Source organism: Coturnix japonica, chromosome 2 (genome assembly GCF_054131305.1).
Source record: "Coturnix japonica strain WE chromosome 2, WE-NBRP24, whole genome shotgun sequence".
Taxonomy (NCBI): Eukaryota; Metazoa; Chordata; class Aves; order Galliformes; family Phasianidae; genus Coturnix; species Coturnix japonica.
Window position 1 is genome coordinate 1,975,081 of NC_140664.1, and position 20,834 is coordinate 1,995,914.

The 20,834-nt window shown below is 40.8% G+C and overlaps 1 protein-coding gene across 26 annotated transcripts in view; it reads left to right on the plus strand.

Moving 5' to 3' along the window:
* The window catches only part of TSNARE1 (t-SNARE domain containing 1), a 416,856-nt gene that overhangs the window by 161,473 nt on the left and 234,549 nt on the right, over positions 1–20,834 (plus strand). For all 26 annotated transcript variants that reach the window (XM_085536897.1, XM_085536893.1, XM_085536887.1 and 23 more), the window contains one exon: positions 19,469–19,559. In XM_085536897.1, coding sequence (XP_085393023.1) covers positions 19,469–19,559 — 91 coding nt within the window. The remainder of the gene's footprint in view (positions 1–19,468; positions 19,560–20,834) is intronic.

A 20,834-nucleotide genomic window follows, 5' to 3' on the forward strand; every position in this document is an offset into this window, starting at 1 on the left:
CTTGTGTTCTTGAAAGGAATTATCAGAAGAGGTTTGTGGGATTGACAGGCTACATTTACTTTAACCCAACCATGGTAGCTGAAGACATCACTACCTTTTGTCTTCATTGTCCCACGTTCAAACCTGGCAGAGGAAAATACATTTGCAGTTGCTTCTTAGCATGAATACTGTTAAAGTATGTCTTCTAACTGAGGAGACTGCATCCTGGAGGTACTTTGTTCCCTCTTCCCACTGCTGACCTTCTGAAGCATGCAGAGGACAGGCAGGACTGGTAAGAATCTGACCTTTTGGAGTCAGTCAGCGTAGTTTGGTCATCAGGTTCTTCCTTCCACTATGTTAAAACATATTGCATTTACCTGCTGCCATTTTAACTTTTTTGGGGGGAAATTCTGCAAGTTGTATTTGCAGTGTAAAGACGTCAAAGCATGGAGACTGCCTGAAATACTGTATTTGCTTAAAAAAAGCAACCTGCAAAAATATCCAACAGAGATGTTCTTTATCTTCATCCTGTGGGGGATTGAGAAACCCAACTGATGTTGCCAAAGCTATTTTAAGCGATGAGAACACAATACGTTTGAAAGTTTAATTGCGTGCTGAATAATGTAAGCTGTCAAAATAAATACTCAAGGTCTTGCATAAGGAAGAGCATTAGAAAAAAAAAACAACACAAAAAACCACAACAGACAACGTGCAAATGTGAAGTCAATGAGAAGAGGAATCAAGCTTTACCTCAGCGTTAGCAGCACCTTTGTTTTTGCAAGCAGTAATTGCCGCAACAAAGGCGATTTCAGAAGTAATGCCATTTATTTTCCAAGGTATTTAGAAGCCTACTGGCTGGCTTACATGAGTTCAGCTGTTCAGACTTAACTTCCCTTTCCCAAAGGTGACGGATATGCAAGCTGCCTTTTTCTTCTGCCTATCCAGAAGGAACCGTTAAGCTTCATTATGCAGACGATAAAAAGCTCCCACCCTGCAGAATGCAAAAAAAAAAAGGCAACTGGAGGGGTGGCCATGGAAGCATTCAGATGATGGGAGTCTTTGGGCTGCCAAAGAAGCAGCTTGAAAAGAAACTGATGGCTGGTTGTTGGTTGTTGGTTTTCTTTCTTTTTTTTTCCCCTTCTCATTTTATTGTGCTTGAGGAACAGGTCTTTGTGCATGTCCTTTCTAAAGAAACGGGATTGCATCAGCAGCGTAGCAGCTCTTGAAATGATGTCTTTTCAGTAGAGGAATGAGAAAACACCCCTCCCTGCCCCTGCAAAATCCCAGGACACATGTACATTGGAGATTTTTTGGCAGGTCAGTCTGATTCCAGCAGGGATTGGTGAAGGTGCATAGCAAAGTTGGCAAGCATCAGTGTTCTCAGCTAACTGAAAGCCAAGCTTAGAAACATTCAGCAAGAAACCCAGAATAAATAAAGAATTTTCACCTCTCGTTGTTGTGCAAATGGATTTTAATAACTAATGTTTTCAGTGACGTTAATTAAGATTTAAATCCCTTCAGTGAATATAATCTGTGGGCTGGGCTGATGTTCTGTAATGATGGCACATTGCATTGCACACAAGCAGATGTGTTGTTTTCTCGTATCCCATTGGTACCAATAGCAGACATATGAGTTCATTAGTACCAGGAAAGATGCTCATGTGTGGAGGGGACAAAATGTTATCTGCCTTTCTGCCTGCTGAAGATAAAGACCTGCTACTCATGCTATTCATGCTGTGCTTGATCCAGCCTCACCTTGAAGGTCTCCAGGGATGGGGCATCAACCACATCTCTGGGCAACCTGTGCCAGTGCCTCATCACCCTCAATGTAAAAGACATTTTTTTTATGTCTAAACCTAAGTCTCCCCTCTTCAAGCTTGAAACCATTCCCCCTTGTTCTGTCGCTACAGACCCTGCTAAAGAGTCTGTCCCCTTCTTTCCTGTAGCTCCTCTTTAGATACTTGAAAGGTTGCCATCAGGTTACCTTGGAGACTTCTCCCCACTAAACAACCCCAGTTCATTCAGCCTCTCCTCGCTGGAGAGATGTTCCATCCCTTGCATCATTTTTATGGCCTCATGTGCTAAAGCCTGCCAGAAAAGTCATTTGAAAGAGCTTTCATGGCATTTCTTGTCCTCTCCAGGTATCATGTCTTGAACACCTTAAATCCAATGGGAATTCCAGTTATAGAGAGTAGTGCTGTGAAGCTGGTTGAAGGTCTTGTCAAGAGTCCTTCTAATCTATCTGATTACATATAGACCACAATGGAGGCATTGCTGCTATACATTCCCTAGTCATCCATATTGGGATTTTTTTTTTTTTTTTTTTTTTTTTTCATATACAACATTTCCTCTGACAGAAGAGAAGTGAAGATGAGAGGATTAATAATTGCTTTTGGAAGGGACCTATGAGAATCCTTTTCTTTCCATAAAAGAAAGGAATCGGAGGAGAATAATAATTGTCCAAGTCTCATTCTGATGAAGAACTAAATGCTCTCTTGTGATCTGAAATAACCATCCTTGCTTCCCAAATCTCTTCTTTCACAGTAAGCCCTCAGGACACATGCACCTGAGAGGAGTTTTCCTCCATGATTCTACTGAATTTGAAAGACATGATGAGAGCTGTGAGAGCTCTCTGCAAAGTTAATGGGAATCAAGGCAGGGCATTTCTAATGGGTTTTCTCCTTGTTTGCTACCAGGCCCAATCCTAATAAGTCATTTCATCAGTTAGCACTAAGTACCTGTAAAAACATTGCTGTGAGAATTTGGGGCTGATGGAGAGATGAGTGAAAGTACTGAGGAGGCTGTAGGATCTGTGCTGGTGTTGGGCTAAGCTCTTTCTAGCAGCTCATCTCTATACAACCAACCCCAGAATTACAGATAATGTGGGATACATGTGGCAAAGTGGTGACCTGAAGTGGGTGAAGGAACTTGGCATAGATTTCCAAGGATGTCATTCACAGTTGTATGAAATAATGGGTTTGGCTGAGAAAAGTGTTTGGTTCGTTTTCCCCCTCTCTTTGTAAATAAGGAATTTGATGCTGAAACACAGTTGAATATTTTCATTGTTTGTGGTTTTAAAGGATTGAGGCAAAAAGGACTGAGATCTAGGGAGGGTGTGTTCCTCATCATGCCTTGTAGCAGAGTCAGCTTACTTAGCAGAACAGAATGAGCGGTGACTTGATTACAGAGTAATAGCACCTTCAAGGAGGAAAAGAGGGACAGTAATAGTATTCAAAGAGCTCTTAAATCTCTCAGGAGGAGGAGTGATAAGAGCAGGTGATAAGAAGTCTTTTAAAAGGTAAAAAAAAAAAAAAAAAAAAAGAAAATAGAATGTAAAACTGTTTGAATATGCTTATCCAGAGAAACTAGCCACTGATGGTTTGGTCTGCTTCACTTGTGAAACGAAAAAGGGAGGTTGATCAGGTATCTAAAAAGCATTTGAACTTCTTTTTCAGAGAAGTCATTGACAGAACAGAAAGAAGAGCTCCAACTGTGCTAAGATGGGCAGATGCTGGAGGTGAGGAGGTTTCCCCTCCTGCTAGGAGGGATTCACACGTTTCAGCAGGTGTTTTTGCTGAGCTGGTTGCACATAAGTGCTCTTTAGTCAATGGAAGGAAGGACGTTTTTGCAACATATAGTTGCCTGTATTTGATTGACACGTTCACTATATGTGACTGTGTTTTTCTTTTTCTTTCTAATTTACAAAATCTATCCACCATTATATTGCCAGTTAGTAAATAATTTAGTATTTTTAGCAGAGAGCTGAGGGGAAAGTGGTTTGTATTACTTGACTGAACTGGAAGTCCATCTCCCACCTCTCCATAATCATCCTTCAGATCACCTGATATGGTTTCCTAACTAATCCTCAACTGAACTGGATGGAAAACATCTCTTTTATCTTTCTTCTAAGCCACAATTTTTCTGTGGTGCCTTTCTGAATCTTCCCTTTAAAAGCCACGAGGAGGGTCATGGGAATCTACAATTAAAAGATCACAAATTTCAGGAGGTTAACGGAGAGGCTATAAGCAGAGGGTACCTGGAAACAACTAAGAAAGGTGGTAACACAGCCAGAATGGCGTATACCGATACACCCTGTCCACTTTTGTTCTCAGACATCTTGGATTATAAATAGAAGATAATGGAATGCAGCGTCCTACAGGAGTTGTGAATAATTAGATGTCTGATGTACAAGAGCAAGTGAAGGTCGCACAGGCTTCTTCTTCTTTTTTTCTTTCTTTCTTTCTTTCTTTTTTTTTTTTTAAATGATGGGAAAACAAAGTATATAAATCCTGAAAAGCAAAAGCTCAATTCAAGACACCAGTACAAATCGAGAGTAATTCCATTAAAGCTAATGGAATTACGTCAGTGTAAGACCGGAGGTAAGTTCAGACCCAATTACATCTTGCTCCTGAAATGAGATTTCAGTATTGTTTGTTAGTATTTGAACTACACCGAGAGTCCAAGGAAAACCATCACATTGCTGTACTGGGTGATGCTCCCAAGAACCTTCCAACCCAATAGAAAAAGTGCACAAAGTAGGAGAGCAGAGGTAGAAACTAATCCTGTATATAACGGGATGAAAACTGAGGCGAAGAAGCTGAAACTACAATGCAGAAGCAACTTTGCTCATTAACTGCATTCCTTTTCCCAGTAGTATTGTAAGAGGAAAAACAAGTGCCTTGCTCTCTGTGAGAGCAGAATGTGTTTGGTCAGTGTTGTCTTTGTGGAGGAGTCAGTTATGAAATGGGAATGAGAAAAACAGAAAGAATGTGGCAGCTGATGGGAAACAAAAGGATGTATGGATGAAAAGTAGCAGCTTTTTGGTCAGACACTGGAATAGACTGCCCAGGGAGGTGGTGGAATAACCGACCCCAGAGGTGTTCAAGGAACAATTGGATGTTGTGTTGAGGGACATGGTTTAGTGGGATCTATTGGTAATAGGTGAACAGTTAGACTGGATGATCTTTTAGGTCTTTTCCAGTCTTGGTGATTCTATGATTCTGTGATTCTTTTGGTGACCTGAGTTTTTAATCTTCTTTTAAAAGAGGTGCAGAAAGTACAGAGTAGGACACCATCTCTGTATTATGATTATTTCCTTGTATTTTTTGATATATTATGTTGTTCGAGTCAGCATCTGGAATATGCACATCAAGTACAGATCTGGAGGTTGGTGACCCTGCCTGTGGCAGGGGGATTGGAACTTGGTGGTCCTTGGGGTCCCTTCCAACCCAGCCATTCTGATTCTATTATAAGTAGTGCAGTCAGTGTTAAATTTCACCTTGCCTTGCAGGTAAGGAACAGTTTTCTCATAACATAACAAATGGATTTTACTAAATAGGGAACACAGAAAAAAGCCTACATCTAGGAAAGAGGTTTCTTATGGTCACTACGTCCCCCTGAATCCCTGGTATAATTACTTTTTTATTATTACCTGACATCTGTGTGGTTTCAGAGGGACGCTTTGATGCTCTGCATTTTTAGCAATACAGAGAAATACTTCAAATCTCCTCCAGCAAAGAGATTTTCTTAGGAGCCTGTGGCAGCTGTTACTGAGCTGTTGGGCTCCCATTAACAGAGTGCTGCCTAAATACTAGTAAAACTTTTGTAACCTCTAATTTACTGTCTGGACAGTACCAGGCTGGGGAATGGTAAAGGAATTGCTGTTTTGACTTGGGTGACCATCAAGACTGTCAGTGGGACACAGGAAAAAAGAATATGATATTTCAGTCTGATTTAATAACTAAATTACAGACTTCCCTTAGGTGTGTTCCTTGCTGGCTAATCTGCAGCTACACGGAGGTAGCAGCTCCTACAGCTTGGATTAAAGCCTAATGGTGAGTAATGGTAGGTGTAGCTAAACGGTTGAAATTCTGGGCAAGTTTTAGTTTGCTGTGCCAGTTATTGGAGCTGGAATTGTGAGCCAAGGGGAGTTGAAGACGTGCTGTCTTCGATATTAAAATGGGAGCTGATAAATTACTGGATTGCCCCTTCTAAAGATTGATTCTATTTTGGTCCATGCGAGAGGGAGTAGGCAATTTGACTGGTAGATTAAATGATATTTTTCTTTTCAAGTAGTTTTGCTTGCTGTTTTTCAACTACGCTGCATTTGAAGAGCCACCATACCAACACTGGGAGTATTACAAAGGTGTCTACCTAGGGAGGGGAGGCAGAAGAGTAGGCGAATATTCCCATGCTGTTTTATTCTCCATTAAGAAAAAAGCCCCTAAAATAACAGAATGACTTTTAAATGTGATTCTGTGATTCTGTGAAATGGTTGAGATGGAAATTTTCCCCATCAGTTTCCCTGCTACACATCAGACATTTGACAATTTGGCTGCAGCTGTGTGAACAGCCAGTTGTGCTGGACTTTAAGGTGAACATAAAGACTTGGGCCTGGCAGTGAGTTTGGTCTGACACAGCATAAGTAAATCCACTGTCTGATGTAGTTGAGTAGAGGAGCTTATGACCACAAAATAACCAGCAAATGTTAGGCTAATGGAATGAAGTGTATGGGCAGAATATTTGTGTTAGGCAAGTACAGCTAAAAAATATCATTAGGCCTCTTAGCTGTTCTACATACCACTGACTTTTTGTTCTTCTGTGTCATTAGGATGGGAAAGTAGATGATTAGGAAGCAGTATTTTTTATTAGTAGTATTATTTTTTAAACTTATATGATTGATTCAGGGCTTGCCAGACAGTTGTTCATCAACACTGTTGATTAACCAGACACAGCCCTCAAAGAGTGGAAGCTCCCCTCGGATTGAAGTGTTGGGAAAATGGTGGTAATTGCTGAGAGGAGCATCAGAACAGTGAATTAATGGTTTCACACTGAGATGGGGAGGTTTAGATTAGATTTTAGGAGGAAGTTTTTCACAGAGAGGGCGATGATGCACTGGAACAGGTTGCCCAGGGAGGTTGTGGATGCCCCATCCCTGGAGGTGTTTAGAACCAGGTTGAATGGGGACCTGGGCAGTCTGATCTAGTACTGATCAAGTGGTTGGCAACCCTGCATGCATTGGTGGGGTTGGAAGTTAATGAACCTTGGGTTTCCTTCCAACCCAAGCCATTTTATGATTCTGGGTGGCACAGAGGAACATGGTTTAGTGATCATGGTGGGGATGGGTTTGTCGTTGGACTGGATGATCTTACAGGTCTTTTCCAATCTTAATGATTTTAAATAGAGCCAAATGATTTATTTTGGTACTTACACAAAGTTGCAGTCCTGGATGTTATGTAATTAGATAGCTGGTTTGGATGCTACATATATTAGAAGTTACAAATGTGGATCTCATCTAGCATTTGTGTATTCTGCAGTTGAGTAGACTTGAAAACAGAGATAACAACTGAGACAGTTGACTGATTCAATGTCAGTGAACAAATTAGCACTGGATGGTAATGAGTCCCATTTGGAATAACATCAAAGCAATGTAAAATTCAGTATGTCAGAGGTGTTTGATCCCCAAAAGGCCAGAGGACTTAGTGAATGTGGCAGTGCCATTGGATAGCCAGTCCAGGATAAAAGTACAAGGATTGGAGGTGTGTTGAAGAGATGTGCCTTATTTTTTGCACCATGGGAGAGTCTGCTTTCTAATAATGTATTTTCCCAACCCTTTAACGGTAATGATTTTATTTAGACAGCTGTAAGATTATTCAGATTGCTCAAAACCAATCCATGATTTAGGGCTGGAACATGTCTCCTGGTGCTACCACAATGCACACTGCATAATGCATTTGAGCTAGATGGCAAGATGTGAAAATTTCTGTGCTCTTCTTAAGCATCATCAACATTTAGCAAAGATCTCAATCAGTCACGTAGTTCAGGAACACCTCTGCTGTGGTGCTTTAGACCCTTAGTGGGTAATACTACTGTATTTGTTTTGGTAATTGCTCAGCTGGATCCCTGTGCACAGACTTTGGGTAGTTGTTGCATAAGCCTAGCATACGTATGGTATTGAATGAAAGTCTGTTTTAAGGACTAATAGTTCAGAGAAGCATGTTTGGGTTGATTTGTCTGCTATTACAGTGCAATGAGTGTGACTTTCTTCTTTTTCTTGCTTTGCGTGTCCCTACCTGCGTAAATGCAATGTGATTTTCACAATGTGATTCTAAATATATAATTTCCTAGCTTAGTTACATTCACAATGGCTTATATTGCAGTAAGGCAACAGAGGATCTGGCACTGGAATATTTTATTCCATTCATAAGCCTCCATTCAGGGAAAGGAGAAACACTATTGATCTTTCATCAGGTAATTTTCTTCTTTTGAGTACCTGCATTGGGCTTTTAAAAGCAGCTCTTAAGCTGAATCCATTTTCCCCCTAGAGAGCAAACTTGCTATCAGCAGCATAGGTTTCTGAGAACTGGACTTGCAGTTCTCATGTGTGAACGGATTGGAATGATTGAATATTTCCACTCTTCTTCACTGTAACCAAAGAGTTGTTGTGTCTGAGTTCATTATTTGTTTGGTCCATCGCCTTCTGCCAGCAGAAAAAGATAGTCTTGTCTTACTTGAAACAAAACTCAGAGCCTATTGGTTTGTAATTAACTTCCTCAGACCTTTTATTCTGTTTGTTTATTGTTTTATTACATTTTCGTGCCCAGTTCATACTGGGGAAACATCTCTTCGCAGATTAATTTTTTGGACCACCGACAATGCATTTTAATTGCTGTTCTCCCCTTGGAAATAGCATCTTTTTGGCCACAGCCTTGGGGGGTTTTGTCATGGACCATGGGTGGTGGTTTGCACAGTTCCTGTAATAGCAGTGCCTTTTGGGTGCTAGTGCAAAATTTATTGCCCCACAAAATGGGGTCTTCATTCACATGGTTGCTCTTGCAGGTGTTTTATGGGCCAATAAAGGGCCTCATGTTTTTGTAATCTAACTGCTCGGATGTTTTATGACCCCGTGTCAGCTGGAAGGTGGTAGGGAAGAGAGACTTGAGGTACACTGAAAATTACACATTATTGTCACCTGAGAGTCTGAAGGATCTTTAAATTGATGAAATGTGGGGTTGATCAGCAGAGAAGCCTCACCAGTAGCATTTCCTTTAGGATTTTGTCTCTTTGTTGGAAACTTAATCATTCCTAAAAAGAGACAGGTATATCATTCTGCCAGGTAAATTAAAGCGTTGTTAGAACAGCAGTGCAAGTCAGAGTGAAACGTAAGTTGAATGGAAAGGACAGTGAAAGGAGATAAGAAGAAAAGTATTTAGAGATCAGGAACTCAATATTTTAAATGTATTGCACTCTGCACGGGATAAATATATTAATTTCCCTTGCACTTCACAGCTTGCCCTTATGTTCAGAAAGCTGCAGAGATGTCAGATTTAAAGAGGCATATGAAGTACACAGGATAGAGCAATAGGTGGTGAGTAGGATGCTGAGATCCATTTCTCCTCCGAGTTCAATTCCTTTTAGTCATCTCTGTGCCTTTTTGAAAACCAAATGCAGTATGAAAACAAATAAAGCCGCAACAAAAAATCCTGCTCTCAAGCAAACATAGTTTAAAGCTGTTTTCATCATCATGTATTTTTCTTTTTCACATTTTTTTCTTTTCTTCCTTCTCTTGCTCACAAATCAGACAAATCAGATCTTGGTACATGTGTCTCAAAGGAATGAGTTAATAGAGCACCAGTACCATCACCAACATTGACTTCTGTGCCTTGCTGTGTGTTTTAAAATGGCTCTTTCCTCCATCAAGCTTCTCTATCTGTGTACTGCTGTTCTCCTAAGTCACATCTAGGGCAGGAACAGGAGGAAGGAAAGTAAACAAGACAAGATAGTTTGACATTTAATGCTTCTGGGATTTCTCTTGTCAAGGAGATTATGGAACTGGCCACAAACTTTTGGGCATCCCATGTCAAGATTTGGTTGGAGGGCCAGGGTGAGAAGTCCTGATGTTCTTATGTGCTGCCTGGAGTGGTTGTAGAGTCACCTTTTTTGCAGATCTTCAAAAGCCTCCTGGACATGGCCCTGGGTACCTTGTAAGGGCCCTGCTTGAGGTGGGGTTCCACCAAATGGACCTGAGGTCCCTTCTGAGCTCAACCAGTCTGTGGTCCTATGAGTCAGGAAGATGGGAAAGTGTGCTTCAAAAGTGCATGAAGATGAAGTGAGGCAATGGATCATGTTCACTAGCTCAGGGGTTAGGACTGGTGTCATGCTTTGGGAATGCAAGGATTTGCAAGAGGGCATGTGGTAGTTTAGGGAGAGGTATATAGAGTAGAACTGTACTAACTGTTGTGTGATTTTTGTTTGTTTGTTTGTTTATTTTAGATAATTAGAACACCTTTGATTGATGTTTAGTTTAGTGAGATGTAGGTGAACTAGGCAGGTGCTGTTGGTTTTGGTTTGGGAACATTAAAGTATTTGAGCATATAGAGGTACTACATTAAGATCATGTTTTTTGGGGGGCAGAAAGGTGTGTTTGTGTTCTATATGATACATTAGAGGTCCAGAGAATGCTGTTTCTATTTAGGTAATAGGATTTTGCTGCATATGGACTGCAGGTATGTGGCGTAGGCTTAATAGGAAGGCCAGGTGTACTGAAATCTCAGATGAATAAACCCTAAATCTTGTCTCATCTTCATAGAGTTTCCAGGTGTAAAAGAAGATGTCACGAGACATCCAGGTCATGAGATCCTTATGCATCTGTCTTAGAAGCTGAAGCTATGCCCCTGCCTCTGCCTGTGGTGATGTTGAAGCACATTTAACAGATCAAAAGTTCGCTAAATACTCAGTTTCTCTGCATGACATTTCACTCTTAATGGATTTTCCAACTGTCTTCATCATCTGTTGTAAGTGCCAGTCCACTTGCATTGTCCAGACAGCTTAATGATATTCATTGTGAAACAGTTATTAGCTTCACTAGGAAGGTTTATGAAGGGTTTCTTCAGTGCCTAGAAGGATGACTTAACTTCTAACAAACCTGACACTCTATTGGCTTTTTGTGCTGTCTCTTCACATGGAGATCAGCATGCATTAAGCCCTCCTCCAAGCTGGCCTGTGGGCTTTATGGTTACTTCACTATTTGCTCTCTGGGACAGAGTGGTCCATATATCTTCATTGGATATGTCCCCTTTGCATATATAGTTCCTTCTTTCTTCTGAAATAGGTAGCACTGGATTCATGCTATGGTTAAATGTGAATCATTTCTTTCATGCACTGCTGCAGTGTTTCTTGGATATTTGAGCTGAGTCTTTAAGCTAATCTCCATGGAGATGATAAACCAGCTTTTTTCTTTGCACTTTAGGCTACAAAAGAATTACTTGGTCATTCCCTTACTATTTAGATTTCTTGCTAGTGAAAGGATGGACGTTTTTCATAGGTTTATAAGATAACCTGTTCAGTACACTTTGACAATTTCAGTGGTACAATCACTGCTAATGCCTTTTCTTTCTCATTTAAAACCTGATCGAAGAATTAGGTTTAGGCACATTGCTTCATTTAACTCTACATATAGGTGTGCTTGTGCTTTAATACCTCTAACTGGAAAAACACAAATAATAAGAGCAAGATGAAAGGTCTCTTGAGCTGTTCGTTTGCCGTAGATTTCTTGCTCACTTCACAGAATAACAAAACACTTCACAGTTGTTTGAGTGAAGTGGCTTCATTTTTCAATTAAAATGTCTTGTTCTCAAACAAGGTTGTCTCTCCTTAAATGAAACACGACTTTTCTGGGGTGAAAATGCCAGTATCTCAGAAAATGGTGTGATTTCTTCCCTCTTCTCATATTTTCTGTGAATGTGTGTCAAGAAAACATAGGAAAAAGCAAAAGCATCTATTAAAAAAACAGAATAAACCTCAAAAGACCCACATGCCTTCACTGAGAGTTTTCGTCCTCCGAGGTAGAAGGCACCAGCTCTTTTTATTAATGATGGTTTCAGTGTAGTTTCTCAAGGAGAGCTAAAGCAATCGATCACTCATTCACATCAGTAGAGTGCCCTTCATCTTTACTTTTCATAGTGCTATACCAAGTATTACACCCACGTTAAATGCTAAGCCCAAGAGAGCAAGTGTGGGAAGGATAATAGGCTGAATTAATCTGCAGGGCAATTTATCTGTAGTCCATTTATCCATGTCTTTCCTACATACATGTCTGTGTGTAGGACATGTTCATCCATGCTCGTACACCCAGAATCTCTCATCAAATCCATCCAAATTACTTAATCATCTGGAATTCATCGGAGCACAAACATACACACTGATATGGACATTGGTATAGAAACTGCAGCTTAAGGAAGGGGTGATATTGCACTGGATTGTTTTGAGTTGGAAGAGATCATTAAAAATTGTCTAGTCCAGCTCCCCTGCAATGAACACAGACACCTACAGCTAGATCAGGGTGCTCAGAGCAGAGGTGACCCACTGTTTCACAGCTGTTGTGACAGCATTGTTGCTAGAAAAAATGATGTCTACACAATCCATCTTTCATTGGCTTGAACAGATGGAAATCTAAAGGTGCCAAATCCGGACTACACAGTGGGTGTGATAGGATTGTCCACACAAGGTTGGCAGTGTGCTCCACGATCTTCAAACTGGTGTGGAGCCTGGTGTTATTGTGCTGCAAGAGAAAGGTTATCTTCTCTTCTAGACCGATTCAGGCATGACCTGCCCTTGGTGAAGCCATGCAAATTAACTCATATCACCTCCCTTTCATTTAAAAGGATCTGTTCCATAATCTTCCCAAGTACAAAAGAGAGGCTGGCAGGTCTGTACTTCCCCGGGGTTTCTGGCTGGGTAATACCTAAATAGGAATACACCGGCTTCTTCTCTTTCTGAAGCTTTACCCAAAAGTAGAAGCTAGTGACTGCAGTAGTATATAATATGAGAAAACGTATTTAAGCAGATAGAACAGTTGGTTCTTTTGTCTGCATCAAGTCCGTGGGAGTCAGTATATTGTTTTTAACGCCTGTAGCTTTTAGCCCGCACTGTGCAGAAAGCAACTTATAACAGGAAGTTTGCATAAATAGGAGTCAAAGTATGTAACGTTTCCAGAAAGATTTGAGAGTTAGAAACATAAGACAACATCTAGTCCTCTGCAGATTGCAGGGAAGGACTGTTTCTAACACTCCTATACTGTATATTAAATGTTTTCTGTCGTTGTGGATGGTGCGGAGGACTCAACCAGCATGATGTTCTCCCTGTGAGTCATATGACTGCATTAACTCCTGCTGCATGGGTGAGAATGAAACAAACTTGAGTCTTAGATGGGCATAATACTTCTGAAAAGAGATGGAATGACAGCTCTTATCCAAGCTTCTGCAAAGAGCTGCAGTAAATTATGGGAAGAAAGGCATCTTAACAACTGTGTATGGGCTTTCTGTTGCTTTGTGGATTTGCAACAGCCACCTCTGCCTTATGCCACTAAGAATTTCTAGAAGGATACATCTTCCTAACCATTCCATCACTGGCATTGAACCATTAATACAGAAATGCAAAACTCACAACAGAATTAACACTGGCAAGGCCATCAGAATAGTCACAGTCAAAGAACATTTAGTGCTAAAAGGATTGCTGGGGCAATACCGGAGAAAATGGTGAATATTAAGAGCTCAAAGAGGGCAGGTGAGTTTCTTAGACTGGGAGCAGAGGGACCTGCTTGCTTTTTGCATAAATTCAGTGCTGGACGATGGGCTGCTCCCGTACAATGTAAGCTGGAAGAGCAGTTGAAAAAAAAAACACTCAGTTTATTAGCACACAGAGGGAAAAGAATGACTGTGGTGATCAGTAGGCACTAGGGTTCATAAAAATGAAATTATGGCAAATTAAATTAATTTCTGCCTCTGATAAGCTAAGAGGCTTACTGGGTAATGAGAGGGTGGTGTAATATAGCTCACTTCTGGCAAGGCATTTACAAAGGTTCCAAGGGACTCTTTTATTAGGAAATACAGTGAAACTTTGAAAATTAAAACTTGACTTGGGAATAATCTGGGTGAGAGAAGAAGACACTTGAGAGGTGACTAGTGACAGAGATGATGTTTAGCTGGTTCATTGAGGTCCTGCTTTGAGTCCCATCTGAGCTATCAGTTATGACCAGATACATTTAGTCTGGCAATTCTGATCTAATCTGTAGGTGATATGGTGTTAAGAGAGGGTCTTATGTGATGTCCTGGATGTGGTTTAGTTGAAAAATACAACCCTGAATTCTTGGCAGTGGGTGAATGAGTAGCAGCTTGCAACAGCCGGCCTCTTCTCCCAGGTAACTGGGAATAGAACTAGCAATAGAACAAGAGGAAATGGCCTCAAGTTGTGCCAGGACTGGTTCAGATTGGATGTTAGGAAAAACTTCTCTGAAATAGTTGTCAGGCATTGGAATGGAATGCTCAGGGAAGTGGCGGTGGTGTTCAAGAACCAGTCAGATGTAGTACGTGGGAACATGGTTTTGTGGATAATATTGGTGGTAGGTGGATGGTTGGATCATCCTGGAGGTCTTTTCCAACCTTAATGATTCGATGACTGATGGAGAAATTCGGTAGTTGAGCTGCTTTGATTAGATACAGTGTTCTCCATATATCCCTTCTTTTCCCACACAACCACAGACCATCCCCTATGCTCCCTGAAGAAAAATGAGAGCACAGCATCCCCTAATACTTTGAAGTGACAAGCAAATTGGAAATCTATGACTCTTTTATTATAGAAGATTGTGTCGCTTGAATCTTGGAAGGAGAAGTCTGTTTTTCTCCTGGCTTTTACTTGGCTGGGTGATTTATACCTATGCAAAGAGGTTTGCTGACAGAACAGAATTAGAGCTCTTATTTTAGTCTGTTGTAAATGCTTCCTCAACATGCAGCAGCAGTTCCTAAAAAAGAAAGGAAAAAAGTTTGAGCATCATTGTGAAGACTGAACAAGTAGATTTAGCTTTTCTTCCTTTGGTAGCTTTAATGGTACAGTAATAAAGATAGTTTAAGACTTGGTAAAGCAACTATTCCTCCTAGCTCATCTTTCTGCCTTGTTTACCTGTGCAGTAAATACTCAGAGATGAGAGATACCCACTGCTTCCATCCATTTCTACTTGCAGCCCCAGGGGATGAGGCACAGTGTCGGCTCTGGGCAGAATTATAGCAATGTAATCCAGCATATCTTTCCATCCTATTGCGAACTGTTTGCTAACCTAAGTGTTGGACAAATCAAACCTGCAAATTGCCAAGTTGGATGGGGCCCTGAGCAGCCTGATCTGGTGCCTGATATAGTGGTTGGCAGCCATGTCTGCAGCAGGAGGACTGGAATGCGATGGTCTTTGAGGTCCCTTCCAATCTAAGCCATTCCATGATTCTGTGATTCTGTGAAATATCCTTAGCTCTGCTGTAGGATCAACCTAGCTATGTGGGAGACACCCTAAAGTCGTAGATTTCTGCTGTAGGGTAGGCTTCCCTGCAGCATCCATGGGGGTCCCCCCTACACAGACCATGAAGGACCTCCCTTGGCTTTGCTGTGAAGTTAAACACTTTGGCTAGGTGGAAAGAGAAGAATCAGAGCCTTCAGGGACTAGAAGTACTACTTGCTAGCTGTCCCTGTGGCTAATGTGTCAAGTTTTATATAAATACCTTTGGAGTTCGATGAGGTTTATCATCAGGTTCCACTGCAGTGGTGGGAACTATAGCTGTTGTGTAAAAGGCGAGTGAATGGCTTAAAATATGTTGTTCTCCCTGGTGTATCTGTACCCAAACTTGACCACCCATCTCATAAATGATTTCTCCATTACAATGCTATGCTGAAGAAGATGTTAATTTAATGAGGTTTCCCTGCTTTGTACGTGGATATTTACAATTTCCATTTCCTTATGGGAAAAGAAAACAAAGCTCTTCAGGATCAAGTATTATTGTGAGGAGTGGCTGAGCTCCTCGCTGCCCTGCCAGGTGATACGAGGAGCTGGGAGGGGACAGAACTAGGACAGGTGACTCACACTTGCCAAAGTGATGTCCCATGCCATATGGCATCTTGCTTTGCAATAAAAGCTGGGGGAAAGAAGGACAAATGAGGGGGATGCTGGGAGTGATGGTGTTTATCTTTCCTTCAGTCTGTCACCGCAGAGAAGGGAAGCAGCTGTCACTGCATCTGCATCTTCACTATTCCCATTTTAAAACTGGATAAATTAATTACAGATACGATCATTCAAAAAACACACTGTAAGCAGCTGCGTGCTGGAGATTGTGGATTTGGTGGACCATAGTTCCCTGGTAAAGAAAACAGCAGCCGTAGGAAATGCTCAGGCAGCAGTGTGACATCTCTTGTATTATTTAGTGTGTTGTCTTTGCAGTCTCTATGCATACAGAAATGCACAGCAAGAGGTGTTATTCTTTCTAAGAGATGCCCTTTTCTTTTCCATTCTTGAAGTGCAGATTTTTACAGTACTGCTGTAGTTGGATAAGTCCATTACAGGGTTTGTATTTTAGGTATTCCGTATGTCTGTAGACTGTTTTACTTGCTATTGTATGGAAGTCTTTTTCAGAAGCAAATTCTGTTCATCAGAGATAACCCCTTTAATTACCTTCCACACTTGCAAGGGGAGAAGAATATAACAAAAGCTAATAATAATAATAATAGCAATAATAATAATAGTGACATATCTTGTTACCATTAGATGTTAAAATCAAATCCTGCAGGGAGAGGAGCTTCAAGGCCCTATTTTTATTGAAGATCTTAATAGCATTTAATGTAAATTAAATATAATCAGTGTCTGATTCCTGAGCATATTTGTGAGGCTGAAGAATAAGAAGTTAATTGTGCTGACAGCATAGTGGGAACTGCTAAAATCAAGCACCAGTGTGTTAGTTAAAGTGTATTTTGAATTAAATGGTGGAAAGCAGAACTTATATCTTTTTTACTCCCTTACTCGTTTTTTTTGTTAGCAACTCACTGCAAAGTTTGTGTGATGTGTGGATTTGTTACATAAGGTATCTAACATCAAATTTACATTAGAATATGAATGCAGGGGATTCTTTTTGGCTTTAGAAATTGGGCTGGATCAGACGCATAAGCTGAACATACCATTTTACTTTGAGGATCAGTAATTGCTGGTTCGTAGATCCCTGACGCATTCAGCAGGCATATAATTCAATGAGGTCTGCAAAATAACTGGACGTCAACTGTAGCATTATGAAAGGCTCTGTCTTGAGATGTCTCCTTATGGAATTCATGCAGTTGGTGGCAAGATTTACTTGATTGAAAGATTAGTGCCAAGTCTAATTGTTTAGTCCTCGGGGTAGGTGATGGGACAGGATTCAATTCCCAGCTCCCTCTCTTGTGATGGTGGTGTGGAATACCTGACTGTGACAGATAATGACCTCATCTATCTCAGATTGAAGGTAATGTAATTAGTCAGCCGGTGTTGTGAGCCATGCGATCATAAACAAATGCATTTTGATGAATGGATGCAGAAATGTTATCTTAATTTAACTGAGGAGAGCTCATAGCTATCTGATGCAATCTTGTCTTTGTAGTAGATTGTTTTTCTTTCCTCTGTGGTGCCAGAGGATCTATGCCTTCTCTGCACATCTTCAACCTTTAACATACATCTGAATTACTGTTCTACACCTAAGAGATGTAATCTTCGTGGTATGCTGAACTTTTGCTTGTGTACAGGGTAGGTCCAATGCAAAAAGTTAGTGTACTTTTATCCTAGAAGTTTTCCCACCTGTTCTGTCTGTGCAAAGAACTTGATTTTGTGGATGAAAGCATCTGAAGTTTCCTATGGCAATGAATGTTGCAGTTCTTGGTCTGTCTACTCTGTCCCAGTACTTACTGATAAGGCTTAATGTATTTGTAGTTGAAGTTGTGATAGGTAAAGGCTTTGCTTGGGGCTGTGCTTGCTCCTCGAAGGAGATAGGGAAAACACTGAAATATGTCAAGGAAGGAAACACTTAGGAAACACTTCTTTACAGAAAGGGTAGTTAAACACTGGAATAGGCTCCCCGGGGAGGTGGTTGAGTCCCTGTCCCTGGATGTGTTTAAGAGCCATCTGGATGCAGTACTCAGAGATATGATTTAGCAGAGGGTTGTTAGAGGTAGGGTAATATGGTTAGGCTGTGGTTGGACTTGATGATCTTTGAGGTCTTTTCCAACCTGAGTAATTCTATGATTCTGTGATTCTATGTCTTGAAAGAGATAGTATCCATTAGTTCTATCAGAGCATCAGGACTCATAGAATCATTAGAGTTTGAAAAGACCACTAAGATCATCTAGTCCAACCATCAACCCATCCCCACCATGCACACCACGTTCCTAGTGCTCTATCTGCCCTTTTGTTGACAACCTTCAGTAATGATGACTTCACCACCTCCTTGAGCAGCCTGTTCCAATGCCTTGCCAATGGAAGAAGCTAAAAGGTTGAGACATGCCCTGGGTTTTCAGGATAGAAGGGTCCTAATGCGCCATGGAGGAGTCACTGACCCTGGGGGTGTTCAAGGAGCAACTGGATGTTGTGTTGAGGGGCATGGTTTAGTGGGAGCTATTGGTAATAGGTGAACGGTTGGACTGGATGATCTTTTAGGTCTTTTCAAACCTTGGTGATTTTATGATTCTATGATCTTATTATTTTTTTTAATCAGCTTCCATTCACTCCACATCCTGCTGACTGAAAAAGAGTAGCTGACAAATGAGTTTTTCATTACAGCTATGACTTAAAGATGTCCTCTAAGCAAGAAAAAAGATCATTTTCTTTAAGTGTTTTTGAGACTTTCCTGAATTTTTGATTGAAATATAATTGAAAGCCTCCCCTTTCTTCAAAAAAGAAAGGTTTGAAGTTATCTCTGGGGAAGTTTAGGGGTTAAAAATACCCCATTGACCTTATAATACTTGGGAACCACTGGGCTGAGCTAAATCCCTTTGGGCAGCACTTACGTCACTTTCCCCTTGCTTTGTTTGGTTCTGACCAGAGATGCCAGCAACCAGCTTACAAAAAATATTGTAGTGGAATTTGAGGTGCAAAAGGGAGGCGAAATTGGACCTTTCGTGGCTTGCTGCCTGCACGTTTTAGTTCTTCGATATTCCTCTGTGCATTGACAGTGCTTCTTTGGAGATACTGCATCATTAGTGGTGAGGTGACCATAATAAAGAAGTTTGTCCTACTCAATATTTGCCTCTTTCTCTCCCAAGCAAACCTTGTTTTCAAAGCAAACCATTAACCAACTTACCTATCCCATCTCTCTTCCCTATATAACTCTTATTTTTACAATTTCAGTTGCAATACCAACCTTGTGTGATGGCCTGTTTACCTGCCAGACCCCCACTTTGTCTTCCCTTATTGACTTCGTAGTTCTACAGCCGTTTTCTTTTTGCTGATCTGAGAGGGATGTTTTGAGCAGCTCCTTGCTAGGAGTTCCTACAGCCCTGTTACTGCTACTCAGGACTCAAGACTTACATGGTCCTCCTGTGGCACCATGTGATCTGTGTTGTCTTGTTTCAACTGCTCTGCAGTTTGATGATGCTCTGTAAGTATCTCATTATGCAATTAATTTCAATTGCATTTCACATTGTCTCTCCTCTTCTGCAGGCACGCAACCCAGCAAGAGACTAATAAAACCATCACGACCAGCACCAAAGCCATCAAGCAGCTGTCTGAGGTTGTCAGAGGCTCATCCAGGGTATGTGTCATTCAAGATGCTGTTGGGAGAGAGTGCTGGGGCCAAACTTTGAATTTAACCCTCAGCAGTCCCATCTGTTGTGTGGACACACTGGTCTTCTATCATCAGACAGTTCAACTTACATGAACATCTTTGTCAAAGGAGTAGGAGTGTCTCCCATTCCCTGATTCCCATTGGCAAGGACTGGACAATCAAATAATTCTTGACCCTTCCACAAAGATTTTTAGAACCCCATACATTCCTGTTGAATTTGACCTGCCAGGAGGAGCAGCAGCTTAATATATGGAAACCAGGGGAGCAAACTCCAGGTGTGAGTGTTGAGAAGTTTCACCTTTATAGCAGGTGAATCAGCAAATAAGAATGAACATTCTTTCATTCTTAAGAATGAAAACATTTTCTCCTTGACTAAGCTGAGCAGTTTTCTCTTACATTCTCGACTGCAGGATCCATACATTTTCTGGGTCAGAAATTTACCTGAATTGGTGTTAATCCTCACACACTTCCTGCTCTTCTCCAAAATACTGTAATACAGTTCTATTCTCAGATTCCTTCTACCTGAAAGAAAGTCAATTGAAGAAAATACAATTGAACTTTGTCCAATTGTCTTTAACAGTCCAGATTTTAGTCACTTGCAAACAGGCACCTGAGAAATCACCCCAAAATAACTTTTCCATTTACTGGCATCAACCTTATGCAGGTATCGGTGTTAATACTTGATGATTACTAGCACGTTTCTTTGATTAATGGTGGATTACAAGGCTGATATTTTTTTTCTTGCACCCTCTGAAAATAATTGCATCAGACCTTGATGAAACAGAAGTTTTCCTCTTGAAGGTATAGAGATCCAGGCACCATTTTGTGACATAAATTGGGTCCAAAGGGAAATCTGGCAAGGTCATGTTAAACCCAATTACAGTGTCATACAGAAACGTCAGTATTAGCCTTTGAAGTCAGTGTTGTGTCCAGTGGAAAGTGTCAGCAGAACAGCTTTTACTGTCATGTGGAGAAAAATTGCTAAGTTAAAGGGAGAATATTTAAGACCAGAAGGAAATCGACACATAAACAATTTTAGTGATATGAGGAATAAACTTGCCTCTCTGCTGGCATCACCTAATAACTTTTTCTACTCCCTGGTCAATTCGTTTAACAGATTTTATTATTTTTAACTCTTCTTTTCCAACAGTTTGCAGTTCAAGTAATTAAACCTACAGATTTTGATATAAAGCCTGAAGCCCTTCTCCCTTATATAGAATTAATGATTGTGGTGGATATCAA